At 45.6% G+C, this 13,838-nt stretch overlaps 1 protein-coding gene across 1 annotated transcript in view; it reads left to right on the top strand.

Annotated features, from left to right (window-relative positions):
- Window positions 1-3,188: 3,188 nt before the first annotated feature.
- LOC141219273 (vomeronasal type-2 receptor 26-like) overlaps window positions 3,189-13,838 on the top strand; it is a 29,053-nt gene continuing 18,403 nt past the window's right edge. The window contains exons 1-2 of the mRNA XM_073666073.1: window positions 3,189-3,257; window positions 3,712-3,835. Of these exons, the coding sequence (XP_073522174.1) occupies window positions 3,189-3,257; window positions 3,712-3,835 (193 nt within the window). The remainder of the gene's footprint in view (window positions 3,258-3,711; window positions 3,836-13,838) is intronic.

The following is a 13,838-nucleotide window of genomic DNA, read 5'->3' on the forward strand; positions in this document are numbered from 1 at the left end:
TTACAACCTTATCTGGCAATGTGGTGTGTGACACATCATCAGACACATCCTGTTTTATTTATTATGGAGGGACTGCTCATCTTAAAAGGCCAGCAGTCGGCCCTCGCTATTGTTAGAGAGTCATCTGCCGGCTATGCTTTGTTGTTCCCATTATTAACAAGTAGGTCTCCTATTCTGTGATTGCTTATCCAGTGACTGCAAGGGCTGCCAAAAATTTGGACGTAACCCAATACCCCTTTGAAGAGACATAGAGGAGGGTCTCAGTAAAAAAAATGTTCCCATTAGAAAGGAGCGGGTTTCCTATAGTGGTAATGCCCATGCTGTGACTCCAAGGGCTGCCAAAATTTGGAAAAAAACAAACTAAGAATTTAAAGACACATAGAGCAGGGCCACAGTAACGACAAATTCCACTTAGAAAGGAGAGAGTCTGCCATACAGTTATAGGGTATGCAGTGAGTCCAACGGCTGACCAATTTTAGTAATAACCCCACTAAGAATTTAAAGACACACAGAGCAGGGCCACAGTAATAAGTATGACATGTTCCCTTTAGAAAGGAGAGGGTCTGCTATACAGTTATAGGGTATGCAGTGAGTCCAACGACTGACCAGTTTTAGGAAAAACCCCACTAAGAATTTAAAGACACATAGAGCAGAGCCACAGTAATGACAAATTCCCATTAGAAAGGAGAAAGTCTCCCATAGTGTTGGCCTATGCAGTGAATGCAAGAGCTGCTAAAAATTTGGAGGCACTTCAATGCCCCTTGGAAGATACATGGAGGAGGGCCTCATAAAAAAATGTTCCCATTAGAAAGGAGCAGTCCTCCTATACTTGTAATGCCCATGCACTAAGTGTATGGGCTGACAAAAATTTACCCCTGGGGGGTATACATGAACTAACTGTATAAAAATTTTTTTTTACAGCCATCATAAACACCCTTTAAAAAAATTATGTGGGTGTTGCATGACGGACCACGGTCACGGTGGTGATATGGTGCTGGAGGATGAGGAGAAGGAGGAGGACAAGAGAAAATAGCCAAAATCAGGAAGCGTATACCCATGTGTGGGTGTGAAAAGGTGCGTGGGAATACACCTCCCAAGAAAAGACACTAGATTTGAGTTTATGTTATGCTGCTATCATTCGGTGATGTTGAGAAGTCAGGCCCAATCCAGCCCTTGCTCAATTTTATAAGAGTCAGCCTGTCAGCATTTTCAGTTGACAGGCGAATGCGCTTATCAGTTATAATTCCACCAGCAGCACTAAAACCCGCTCTGACAAAACGCTAACCTCCAAGGCATAGAGAGGCAGTTCATTCCACGTATCTATCTTGGATACCCAATAATCATAAGGCACAGCGGAATCACGGAGGACGTTGGTACGGTCGGCAAGGTACTCCCTCAGCATCTCCCAAAATTTGCACTGCTTGTGAGAGTACCCCGTGCCTCAGGGCCTGTTCGATGAGAGGGGCTGAGAAAACTCTCCCAGAATTTTGACAGTGTTCCCCTGCCTCTGCTGGATTGAAGTTGTGTCTCTCTCGCCTGTACTCTTTTGTTGTCCAACGAAGTGTGCCCTCTGCCACCAGCGTTTTCAGATGGGAATTTTCTTTATAGTTCCGCAACAAGGGCCTTCTGGTACAGCCCCATTTTTGTAGACCTGTCCGCCTCAGGAATAACAGATATAAAGTTCTCCTTGTAGCGTTGGTCTAGAAGTGTCACCAACCAGTAATGACTGTCACCCAAAATTTTGAGAACGCGAAGGTCATGGGAAATGCAGCGTAACATAAACTCAGCCATGCGTGCTTCTACTACAGGCAAGACTTCCGTGTCCTCACCAAGACGATGACTGACCATGCTCTCCTCCTCTCTGTCCTCTGGCCATCCACGCTGAACAGACGGTATGACAAATGTGCAGGTAGTACCATCTATAGTGCATGAAACTAGCTTCTGTCCTTCCTCCTCCTCCTCCTCTTCCTCATTGTCACCCAATCCATGTTGGGATGAGATGAGGCTTGGCTGTGTGTAATCACCCTGTATGTTTCCTTGCTCAATCTCATCGTGCTCCGCCTGCAATGCTTCCTCTTTGATTGTGAACAGAGAGCATTTCTGAAGACAGAGAAGTGGGATGGTGATGCTAATTATGGCGTCATTGCCGCTCACCATCTTGGTGGAGTCCTCAAAGTTTTGGAAGATGGTACATATGTCTGACATCCATGTCCACTCCTGAGGTCTTATGAGTGGAGTCTGAACTGAATACCGACGGCCTTGTTGATGATGGTAGTCAACAACTGCCCTCTTCTGCTCACAAAACCTTCCCAACATCTGCAGTGTAGAGTTCCAACACATGGGGACATCCGGAAGCTGCAAACAATAAAGGGCAGCGTAAGCTATAGCTGACTTTCTAAAATGGGCACACAGGCGGTGTACTTTAACAAGCAGATCCGGCAGCTCTGGGTAGAATTTGAGAAACCGTTGAACCATGAGGTTAAGCACATGGGCCAGGCATGGTACGTGTGGGAGCTTGCCTTGCCATAGAGTCACCACCAGGATCGGACCATTGTCACACCCGACCATGCCTGGCTGTAGGTTCAGCGGTGTGAGCCACAGATCTGCCTGCTCTTTTAGAGCTTTTCACAACTCTTCAGCATTGTGCGTTTTGTCACCTAAGCATATTAGCTTCATCACAGCCTGTTGCCACTTGGCTGAGGCAGTGCTTCAGTGCTTCCAGCTTGTGACTGATGTGGTTATTTCAGAGATGGAGGCTGAAGAGGAGGAGGAGGCTGAAGAGGATGAGGTGCAGGAGCTTTAGACCTTGTTCATTAAAAGGCTTAATTAGTGGGACAATTTTATAGGTCCCGTCATTCTGGAGGCGTTGATACCAAATATGTGTACTTTTAATGTGTTTTTTTTTTTCATAATAATATTTTTTTATGGGTACCGTATATATTTTTTTAAATTATTTTTTCATGTTCTTTATATTTTTGCAATTTTAAATTTCACTTTTTGACACTTTTCTTTACTTTTACACTCTTTCCCACTATGGGATTTTCACTTTTTGAAGGCAGATCACATGCATAGCATAGAAATGCTGCAGCAGTCTCTCTATGCAGCCCCTACACACACAAGTGCTATGCAGCCCCTGCACTGAGCACGATCTAGCTAACTTGCTGATGCCTGGTGACCCGGATGTCGTCATGACGACATCGGGTCAAAAAGGCAACTACCGGGACCCGGCACAGACTACGCGGGATGCCAGAGAAGAGGTATGCAGCAGCCTTTATCTCCACTTGCTCCTGGAATGCTGCGATCAACTTCGGTTGCAGCATTTCAAGGGGTTAATGTGCTGGGATCGGTGCGGGACTGCTGCTAGCACATAGCACTGGGTGTCAGCTGTGACAATCAGCTGACATCCTGCGGTGATCGCCCCTCACCACTTGTGTGCGGGCGCGATCCCGTGATTCACAATACGATGTACCTAGTCCAATAGACCCAGGTACCAGGGACATACTATTACTGATCACGTCAGAAAGGGGTTAAATCGAAAAAAAATAAAAATAAAGAATGAATTAAAAAAGTAAAACAAACTTCTATTAATATAATACCACTTTCTTTCAACATTTTTTAAATCATCCATTTAATAGTTTTGTTTCTTTAAAGTAAAAATACTAATACAATGATTTCACTGTCGCATCTTGTATTTCTCATTTTGTGTTTCAGATTCCAGTCTCTACTTGCTCGGAACAGTGTCCTCCAGGTTATAAAAGTATTTTAAAGCTGGGAATACATAAATGCTGCTTTGAATGTTTGAAATGTTTAGAGGGTGAAGTATCCAATGAAACAGGTAAAGAATCTTAACATGTGTCTTCTAACTTAAACACCATTAAATTGATAGTGTGTTTCAAAATAATTTTTTTATTAAAAAATGAAAAAAGTTCTGTAACATGGGTTGATGTGAGTCAGTCATTTGAAACAAGATGTCTGATCTGCATGCAGTTTGCTTGAAGAGCTGAAGAAGCAGAGTAGCACTGTTTCTCTAATGTTCTCCTCCAGTTTTTGTTTATGGTGTTGCAGCATAAACATGCCTATAAACCCACTGGAGTGACTTGATTCAAGCACTGGCTCCATCAATCTTGTGTAGTTCATCACTAATGCTTTAAAGCCTAATAAGCAGTCCTTTTCAGTAATTGACATAATTCTCCATGTACGAAAGCGAACAGAGAGGTGATCACTAGTGGTTAAATACTTAATAGGACCACCTGCTCAGCTCTTTTGGAGTAGAGTGGAAAGTCATATTTACTATATGTGTCTTCACTGTGATAGAGCATTCAGAGATAGCTGTTAATAACTAAAAAGGACCACCTACTGGACTTGGAATCATAGAAAGAGCAATGATGTAAATGCTGAATATACAGTAATGCTTAAAAGTTTGGGAAATCTACCGAATTTTCAATATTTCTGCATAAATTTAACATAAAGTACATCAAATTTTCACTCACATTCTAAAAGTAGAAAAGGAGAACCAAATAAAAAAAAATGTCAAAAATATAAAACTGTGTCTTTTTTGTGAGTGGCAAAAGTTTGTGAGACTTTATGATTAGCAAGTAAATTTGAAAGAACAAATAGTGTCTGATGTTTTCAGTCATTGTTGTAGCTATTTTTGTTCTGACCCAAAGTCAGATATGCCGGATCGCCAATGAGATCAAATTTAGATCATAGGCCCTCGAATATAACAAGCGCTCAGAGAAAGTGCTGCACACTGGTCGTGAGCAAATCAATTTTTGTTTATTCACACAAAAATAATATCTCTTATACCATTTACAAGCAATGCAACTCAATGTAGCTCATGTAGCACCCCCCCGTGCTACCCAGGTCATGACAATTTTATACACTCTGTACCTGTAACATGTTTTTCTAGAAATCATAAGAATATTGCATATGAGATAAGAAGCATAAAAGTCCTTGATTATGAGACTATGAGGCTGGGTGATTCTAAACAAGAATATAGACAAGAAAAGCAAGACAGAGAAATATAGCATTGTCAGAAAAGGAGGAAAAACATTAAGCCTTCTATATCAATCCCCCCTTTAGTAAATGTTATATATTAACTCTACTACAGGGTTAGTTGGTGTCAACAGAGGAGCTACTGTCTCATGGCTTTTGTACCCATAAAGGGGCTTCCTACCTGCTTCGCCCAACCACCCTCAGTTTGTACCCCCACTTTCCCCATAATTAGTGATTATGGGTGGTCTATGATACACTACGGAGGGTTCAGCATAAGATTTCTTAACACATACATTATTCAATAGCTTGGAAAATATATATCAGCGTTCTAACAGTTACACAGAGCAGTAAACAAAACAATAAAATCTGCATGCAAGTCTGTACAATACCAGAAATCCAACCCACTAGGCCACTGAACTAATTGGCTGGATTTAAAAAGGAGAATTTATTCCCCCACCAGGAGTTTCTGTTTGCGCTTATAAAGATCTGAGGTTGTGGGTTGTAAGTAATCACCTAGGCAGGTTAACGATGCAACAATATTTTTTTAATCACAGCCAGGGTAATAAAGCAATTCCAGGTAAATGGCCAAAATACAGTTCTCTCAGTCCTCAAGTTCCCAATCTGGGTTCAGAAGTTCCACTACCTTTGTATAAAGCCATACTCACTGTCTCCCAACTTTTGGTTGGCCCACAGATTTCGTATCTCCAGCCAGTATAGTCTGTAGCCACAGTCCATGATTCTCTAGACAGCAGATAAAATGATGAAAGCACATGTATCCAGTTCCAACAGTCCTTTTAAGAAAGTTTAAATCCAACCGAGATAATCCATAATGGTAACATGTTTATTCATCCATCCTTCCAAGTCCACGGTCTCGATCCTCTTCCTTCAATCCTTCCACACAATTTTTTCTAAAACATGTCTCTCCTTTCTTTCACTGGGATCAGTCCCCTCCCAGGTTAGAAGTGATCATGCCCTCCCCCTTAAATATTCACTGTTAGCTAAAACAATGAAGAATATTCTAGAAGCCTTTATCTGAGACTGCGTGTAAGACCCCCTGTGGTGACAGCTCCACTGTGCATACAATATACACACATATAATGAGATTATAATAATAATAATAATTATTATTTACATAGCGCCAACATATTCCGCAGCACTTTACAATTAAGCGGGGACATGTACAAACAATAAGTTACATCAGGAATGAGGTCCCTGCTCAAAAGCTTACATTCAACACGGAAATGGGGGACACAATAGGTGGAAAGTGCTTGTTATTTCAGGTCAGACAATAATAATAAGTCGGGATTATCATATAAAGCTGTATGATCCGGTCATCAGCCTGTATGTTCAAGTGCAATACTCAATTACCGAGTGCAGTTATCATGTGCATGGAGGGTGTAGAGACAGATGAACAGTAGAGGGCAGATTCTGAATAGTATTTAGGAGGGAACAGGGGAAAGTTAGTTTACTGGGTATTTGAGGTGGTAGGCTTGTTTAAAGAGATTGGTTTTTAAAGCGCACTTGAAGACATCGGGGCTAGGCATCAATCGGATGGTCTGGGGTAGAGCATTCCAGAGAACTGCAGCATGAGAGAATTCTTGGAAACGGAGGTGCGAGGTTCGGATTGTGGGGGATGTTAGTCTTAGGTCATTTGTGGAACGGAGGGCACGTGTAGGATGATAGACTGAGATGATAGAGGAGATATAAGGTGGTGCAGAACTGTGGAGAGCTTTGTGGGTGAGAGCAATGAGTTTATATTGGACCCTGTAGTAAATGGGTAACCAGTGTAATGACTGGCACAAGGTGGAGGCATCGGTGAAGCGGATGGACAGAAATACGACCCTGGCTGACGCATTCAGGACAGATTGGAGAGGGGAAATTTTGGTAAGAGGGAGACCGATCAGAAGAGAGTTGCAGTAGTCCAGGCGAGAGTGAATAAGAGCGACAGTAAGAGTTTTAGCAGTTTCCAAAGTGAGAAAAGATCGGATTCTGGAGATGTTTTTAAGATGCAGGTGACAAGAGCGAGTGAGTGATCGGCTATAGGGTGTAGCATCGGGGTCCCTGCCTCCTGTTAGGCAGGGACGCTGTTCCCCTCACCTCTCCACTCCGTGCCCGGCGTCCTCCTCCCGCTCTGCTGGCAGCGCGCGCTGCTTCCCGGCCACTGTGCTTAGGGCGCGCGCGCGCGTGCTCCCCCTCTCTTAAAGGGGCCGCGCGCGCCGTCCTAAGGAGTCCACGGCCAATGGCCGGAGGACCTCACCATATTTAAGGCACCTCCTCCAAAATGGAGGTGCCCGAGCAATGTTGTTGCAAAGCCTTCACTCTGCTTCAGCCCTCAGGTCCCGTTACCAGTTACCTGCCAGTCACCTGTCAGATTCCTGCTTGATACCTGCCTGATATCCGTTTACCTGCTTGCAAGCCTGCGGTCCGACGGTCTGCCTTCCGACACCTGTCAGTCTGTCTATGGACCAGCCTGCCCGCTCACCTGGGAGCGCTCACCTGCTACCTGCCTGCTAGCCTACCTGGAGGCTCCGCCGTCACTTGCCGTGACCACCTGCCTGTCCAGAGACTCTTGCCTGCTCACATGGGAGCGCTCACCTGCTACCTGCCTGCTAGCCTACCTGGAGGCTCCGCCGTCACTTGCCGTGACCACCTGCCTGTCCAGAGACTGTTGCCTGCTCACCTGGGAGCACTCACCTGCTACCTCCCTGCTAGCCTACCTGGAGGCTCTGCCGTCACTTCCCGTGAGTACCCGTCCTTCTACCCAGAGACTGTCCCTGTCACTTGCCGTGACTACCTGCCCTTCTACCCAGAGACTGTCCCTGTCACTTGCCGCGACTACCTGCCTTTCTACCCAGAGACTGTCCCTGTCACTTGCCGTGACTACCTGCCCGTCTTCCCTGGGAGCCACCCGCTTCCTTACAAGGACCGCCCCCTTGTATAGTTGCTCAGAGGTTCCGCCTCCCAGACCCGTCACATAGGGAGTAAAGGAAAAGTTAGTGTTGAATATGACCCCAAGGCAGCGGGCGTGCTGCTTGGGAGTTATGGTTGAACCCTCCAAGGTAATTTCGATGTTAGGTAGAGTTAGGTTAGTAGAGGGGGGAAACACAAGAAGTTTAGTTTTGGAGAGATTCAGTTTAAGATAGAGGGAGGACATGATGCTAGACACAGCAGAAAAACAATTCTTGGTATTTTGTATTAGGGTAGGGGTGATGTCAGAGGAAGAAGTGTATAATTGGGTGTCGTCAGCATAGAGATGATACTGGAACCCAAATCTGCTGATTGTTTCTCCAATAGGGGCAGTGAATAGAGAGAAGAGGAGGGGGCCTAGGACTGAGCCCTGCGGAACCCCGATAGTAAGGGGATAAGGAGGGGAAGAGGAGCTGGCAAAAGATACAGTGAAGGAGCGGTCAGAGTGGTAGGAGGAGAACCAGGAGAGAACGACTTCCTTGAGGCCTATAGAGCGGAGCATAGTGAGGAGGAGCTGGTGATCCACAGTGTCAAATGCTGCAGAGAGATCCAGGAGAATCAGCAGGGAGCAGTGACCTTTGGATTTGGCTGTTAGTAGATCATTAGAGACTTTAGTGAGGGCAGTTTCAGTGCAGTGTAAGGAGCCGAAACCAGATTGTAGAGGGTTGAGGAGAGAGTTATCTGAGAGATAGCGGATTAGACGGGAGTGGACCAAGCGTTCCAGGAATTTAGAGATGAAAGGAACGTTAGAGACAGGTCTGTAGTTAGCAGCGCAGTTCTGGTCCAGGGATGGCTTTTTAAGTAAAGGGGTTATGATGACTTGTTTAAATGAGGAGGGAAAGATACCCGAAGAAAGAGAGAGGTTAAATATTTTAGTAAGGTGAGTGGTGACCACAGGTGAGAGGGACTGCAGGAGATGTGAAGGAATGGGGTCACTGTTGCAGGTTGTAGGCCTAGAAGAAGCGAGGAGCTGGGTAACTTCTTCTTCTGTGACAGGCTCAAAGATGGCAAGTGAGCTTGAAGTGCGGCAGGGAAGGGGATCCAGGCACTGAGGAGATTGGGCTGAGATGTCCTGATGGATGTGGTTGATTATTTCAAATAAATAAGTGGCCAGATCCTCCCCGCTGAGGTTGGTGGTGAGGGCCTGTGCTTTAGGTTTCAGGAGGGAGTTTAAGGTTTCAAAAAGAGGTTTTGGATTGTTGGATATTGAAGTGATGAGGGTGGTGAAGTAGGATTGTTTGGCCAGATGAAGGGCAGAGTTATAGGTTTTGAGCATGAATTTATAGTGGATGAAGTCCTCTGCTAATAGAGATTTTCTCCTCTGACGCTCAGCACACCTTGAGCAACGTTGAAGAAAACGTGTTTGCATCGTGTGCCAGGGCTGCCATTGTCTGTGTCGGATCTTTCTGCGAGTAGAAGGAGCTGCTTCATCTAGGGCACTCTTCAGTACATTATTGTAGTGTGACAATGCTAAGTCTGGACAGGAGAAGGAGGAGATGGGGGTAAAGATGTGTGGAGATTGTCCATAAGCTGCTGTGTATTAATGGTACGTGTATTCCTATAAGTGTGGTAAGTGGGGGTGTCCCGGGTGAGGAGACAATTCTTAACAGAGAAGGAAAGAAGGTTGTGGTCCGAGAGCGGGAGAGGAGAGTTGGTAAAGTCGTCCAGCAAGCAGAGACTGGAAAAAAACAGGTCCAGAGTATTCCCGTCTTCATGGGTAGGAGAATTAGTAAACTGTGAGAGACGGAATGAAGAGGTTAGAGAAAGTAGATGAGAGGCAGATTGGGAGAGGGGATCATCGATGGGGATGTTAAAGTCGCCCATGATGAGGGTGGGGATGTCACAGGATAAAAAGTGAGGAAGCCAGGTGGCAAAGTGATCCAAGAACTGGCGGGAGGAGCCTGGAGGGCGATACACAACTGCCACTCACAGGGAGAAGGGTTTAAAGAGTCTGATGGTGTGGACTTCAAAGGAAGGAAACATAAGTGAGGGAACCGGGGGGATGACCTGGAAAGCACATTGTGACGAAAGGAGCAGACCAACACCTCCACCCTGTCTGTTGCCGGGTCTGGCGGTATGTGAAAATTTCAGCCCACCAAACGAGAGAGCAGCAGCAGCGGTGGTGTCTGGCTGCTGAATCCAGGTTTCTGTGATAGCCAGAAGGTTAAGGGTTTTAGAGAGGAAAAAATAATGGATGTAAGTTAGTTTGTTACACACAGACCGTGCGTTCCAGAGAGCACAATGGAAATCAATAGGAGAGGGCATGCACTGAACGTTAGTAAGATTAGCAGGGTTTCTATATGCAGCTGGAGGAGAGTAATGTATGCTAGTGGAGGAGGGCACAGGGTTGGGGGAGATGTCGCCTGCGACTAGTAAAAAGAGAATGAAGAGAAAGAGCAGGTGGTCTAATGATTTGTATGAACGTTTTGAGTGCTGTATAGAGGTAGAGGATGGTTTGCAGTGGGTGAGGAATGTCAGTAGAGCGTCAGAGTTATACATGGGAGAGGGGAGAAGGGATGGGTTGACATAGAGAGAGTGCACAGAATGTGTTGAAGGGTGGGCGAGTTGTGAGAAAGCAGAAGTGAAAACAAATAAAAAGCAGATTGATAAGACTAATGCATAATGCAGTATGAGAGACCGAGAAGCATGTTTGTATGAATATCCTATGCAATTTGCCTGTCTCCTGCCCTGTCCAACTGCCATTGTATAACTGCACTTTTTACTGTTGCACTTAAAATCTATTGCACGCGTGACCCAGCACGCGTGCTTTCCCGAGAAAGAGCTGAATATATATGAAATGAAATGCCTGCTAGAGTCCAGCACCAGTTGGTCATACTGAGTAATTAACCAATTAGCACAGGGCTAGAGCAGGCAATTCTATGTAAGATAAACACAGAGGCCATAAAACAGTGAATTAGATGGCTTTGAACATTTTAAAATAGAAACAAGACAACAAAAACAAAAAAGACAAAAATACACAGGACCAAGGAATTAAATACCATGGAAAAATGTTGCTAGAGAATATGACTCTGTTCACACTTATCAGACAGCACACAAACGGATGGATGAATTAAATACCATGGAAAAATGTTGCTAGAGAATATGACTATTGGCTGTTGGAACAATGGTTAGATACTCCTGAGATACAGATTATTGGACTGCTGGACATTTTAGAAGTGAATCTAGTGCACATACTGACAAGTTAGAAGAACTATTTAAAACATAAGTAAATCACTAATAAAACACAATAATTATATTGATCAAAATGGTGGTCCTTTGCTGGAAAAGTATCACAGTCTTTAGAAAGTGTGCAGCTCCTCAGATACTTCCCCCAGTTTTTCAGCACGGACACGAATGTAAGAGGTCTGGCCTTTATGAGAACGAAACTTTGCATCATCCAGTTTCCTCAAAGCATATTCCACGTCGCCCTTGTGAATATACTCCACAGTCCCCATTGCACCCTGGTATACGTCAGTGTAATAGACTTCTCCAGCTTCTCTCATATGGTCTTTTAGAACCTGCCAACTTCCCGTTGGGGGAAGCCCTGAAATGAGGACTCTGTAGTTAGTTTGCTGTATCAGGGGTCTGTCCCTTCGGCGGGGTCATCCATATCCCCCCCCTGATCTCCGGTTTGTTCTGGGAAACTCCCCATGTGCCCAATGAGAACCAAACTTGTATCCATTGCGACCAACCCCAGAGTACTAACACCCAGTTAGGGGATGGTCACTTGGAGGCCTGGTAAAGGGTGCTCTGGGGGGACAGTATCTCCGCTGACCAGGGTGATTGGAGATCCAGTGTCCCGAAGTCACTGGGCCTCCTCCCTGATGCAATTTACCTCCCCCAGATGACATTCCTTCATTGTGACAGTCATTGCATTTTGTGTATCACTCACGGCTGACATGTTGATATTGCTCCTTTCCCTATCGGCTGATGCAGTGTGAACCGGTCCTTGGCTTCCGGTTACGACATTGGCCCAGTGGCACACCAATCCTGCTCCCAGATTGTTTCCCAGCAACACATCTACTGGTAGGTGCTGCACTACTCCTTCATCCACCATTCCATGGCTGTGACCCCAGTCTAAATGTAGTCGGGCCCTACGAATATTCAAAGATTCTCCTCCGGCTATATTGGCTAACATACGGCTGCCAGGGACAATATATTGGTCCGGTAATAAAAGGTCTTTTATCAATGTGACTGAGGCTCCGGAGTCACGAAATCCCATAGCCTCAACACCCTCTACCCTGACCGACTGCAGATGCTGGTTAATAGACTCTGAGGCATCCCATCTAGTCCGGGACACTTCTCCTTGTACCACATATGCATCTTCTTCTTCCGGTCGGGGTAGTGGGATCCTCTCTTCCTCAGGATTCCAGCACCATTGCAAGACAGTTTTCAAAGGTTGGGGACGCGGATGATGTGGACTAGAACGTTCCTGGCATTCCCTGGCAAAGTGTCCCATGTGTTCATAGTTATGGCAGTAAGCCCTCCTCGTCCCAACTTAGGGGCTTAGGCAACCTCCCCCTCTTTGTGCAGTCCGAACTCCCTGCCATTCCTCCTCTGGCCAGTCATTGGGTGTCAATGGCCTCCCTGTAAGCTTCCGTTCTCGACTCACTGGGGCTGTACTTCCACGTTGCTCTGGTCGATAAGCAGACCAATCAACAGCCAATCTTGCAGCCTCAGCCAGCTGAGTCGTTTTCTATCTGCCACCCATTCTTTTAAATCACCTGGGAGCTTTGACATAAATTGTTCCAGCATGACTATATCCATTACATGTTCTGCTTTCCAAGCCCTCAGTCTTTCCATCCACCGAGTGCATGCCGTCCGTAGTGTGTTGGCAAAATCCCAATGTGTGTGTGCAGTGGGCTTGTCAGTCTCACGAAACTTCCTCCGGTAGGTTTCCGGAGTGACGGAATACCTCTCTAGTAATGTTCTGCGAATGGTATAGTAACATCTCTGATCCCAAGAAGACAAGTTATTAAAGCTACTCTTACTTTTCCGGTCAGGCCAACGCTTAAAAATCTGGGCCAGTCACCGACTGACAACTCATGCAGCAGACAGAGGTTCTCAAATAATCGGAGATGTTCATCAATATCCGAGGAGTCCTCAATGAACTGTGGTATATCCCAGTACCTTAAAGATACAGGTCCCTCTCTCCTGTTATCCACTGTCCTCTGCAATGGGGTGGGTAGGGGTACTGCTACTTGTACACCCAGATATTTGCTCAACACTGCCGCCCGCTCTATCTCCATAGCCCGATCTCCTAGCGCGTCCAGCATCCACCTCAACTCAGTTGGTCAATCCTCCACCATCTGGATGACAGCCCTAGGCTGTTGTCCCTCATCCATGTCTGAACTGACCTCTTCATATGGTTGTTCCTGGTCCCAATCGTCCAAGCGTTGCATTAAAGTCGCGCAATTTTCCTCCATCAGCCACTCTAGCTCTCTCTCAGAGCAAAGGGCTCTCAGCTCCTCCTTCTTGAGTCTCTTGTAGATGGAGTCTGCCATCTCTTCAGCCAAGTCACCTCTCAATAACTTTCCCTGGTATGCTGTCCAGAGATAGGGGATACTACCTGCTTGCCACCACTTGTAAAGATCTGAGGTTGTGGGTTGTAAGTAATCACCTAGACAGGTTAACGATGAAACAATATTTTTTTAATAACAGCCAGGATAATAAAGCAATTCCAGGTAAATGGCCAAAATACAGTTTTCTCAGTCCTCAAGTTCCCAATCTGAGTTCAGAAGTTCCACTACCTTTGTATAAGGCCATACTCACTGTCTCCCAACTTTTGGTTGGCCCACAGATTTTGTATCTCCAGCCATTATAGTCTGTAGCCACAGTCTATGATCCCCTAGACGGCAGATAAAACAATAAAAGCA

This window comes from Phyllobates terribilis, unplaced genomic scaffold (assembly GCF_046119375.1).
Source record: "Phyllobates terribilis strain yellow unplaced genomic scaffold, ASM4611937v1 Scaffold_1__5_contigs__length_1240528914, whole genome shotgun sequence".
NCBI classification, from domain to species: domain Eukaryota; kingdom Metazoa; phylum Chordata; class Amphibia; order Anura; family Dendrobatidae; genus Phyllobates; species Phyllobates terribilis.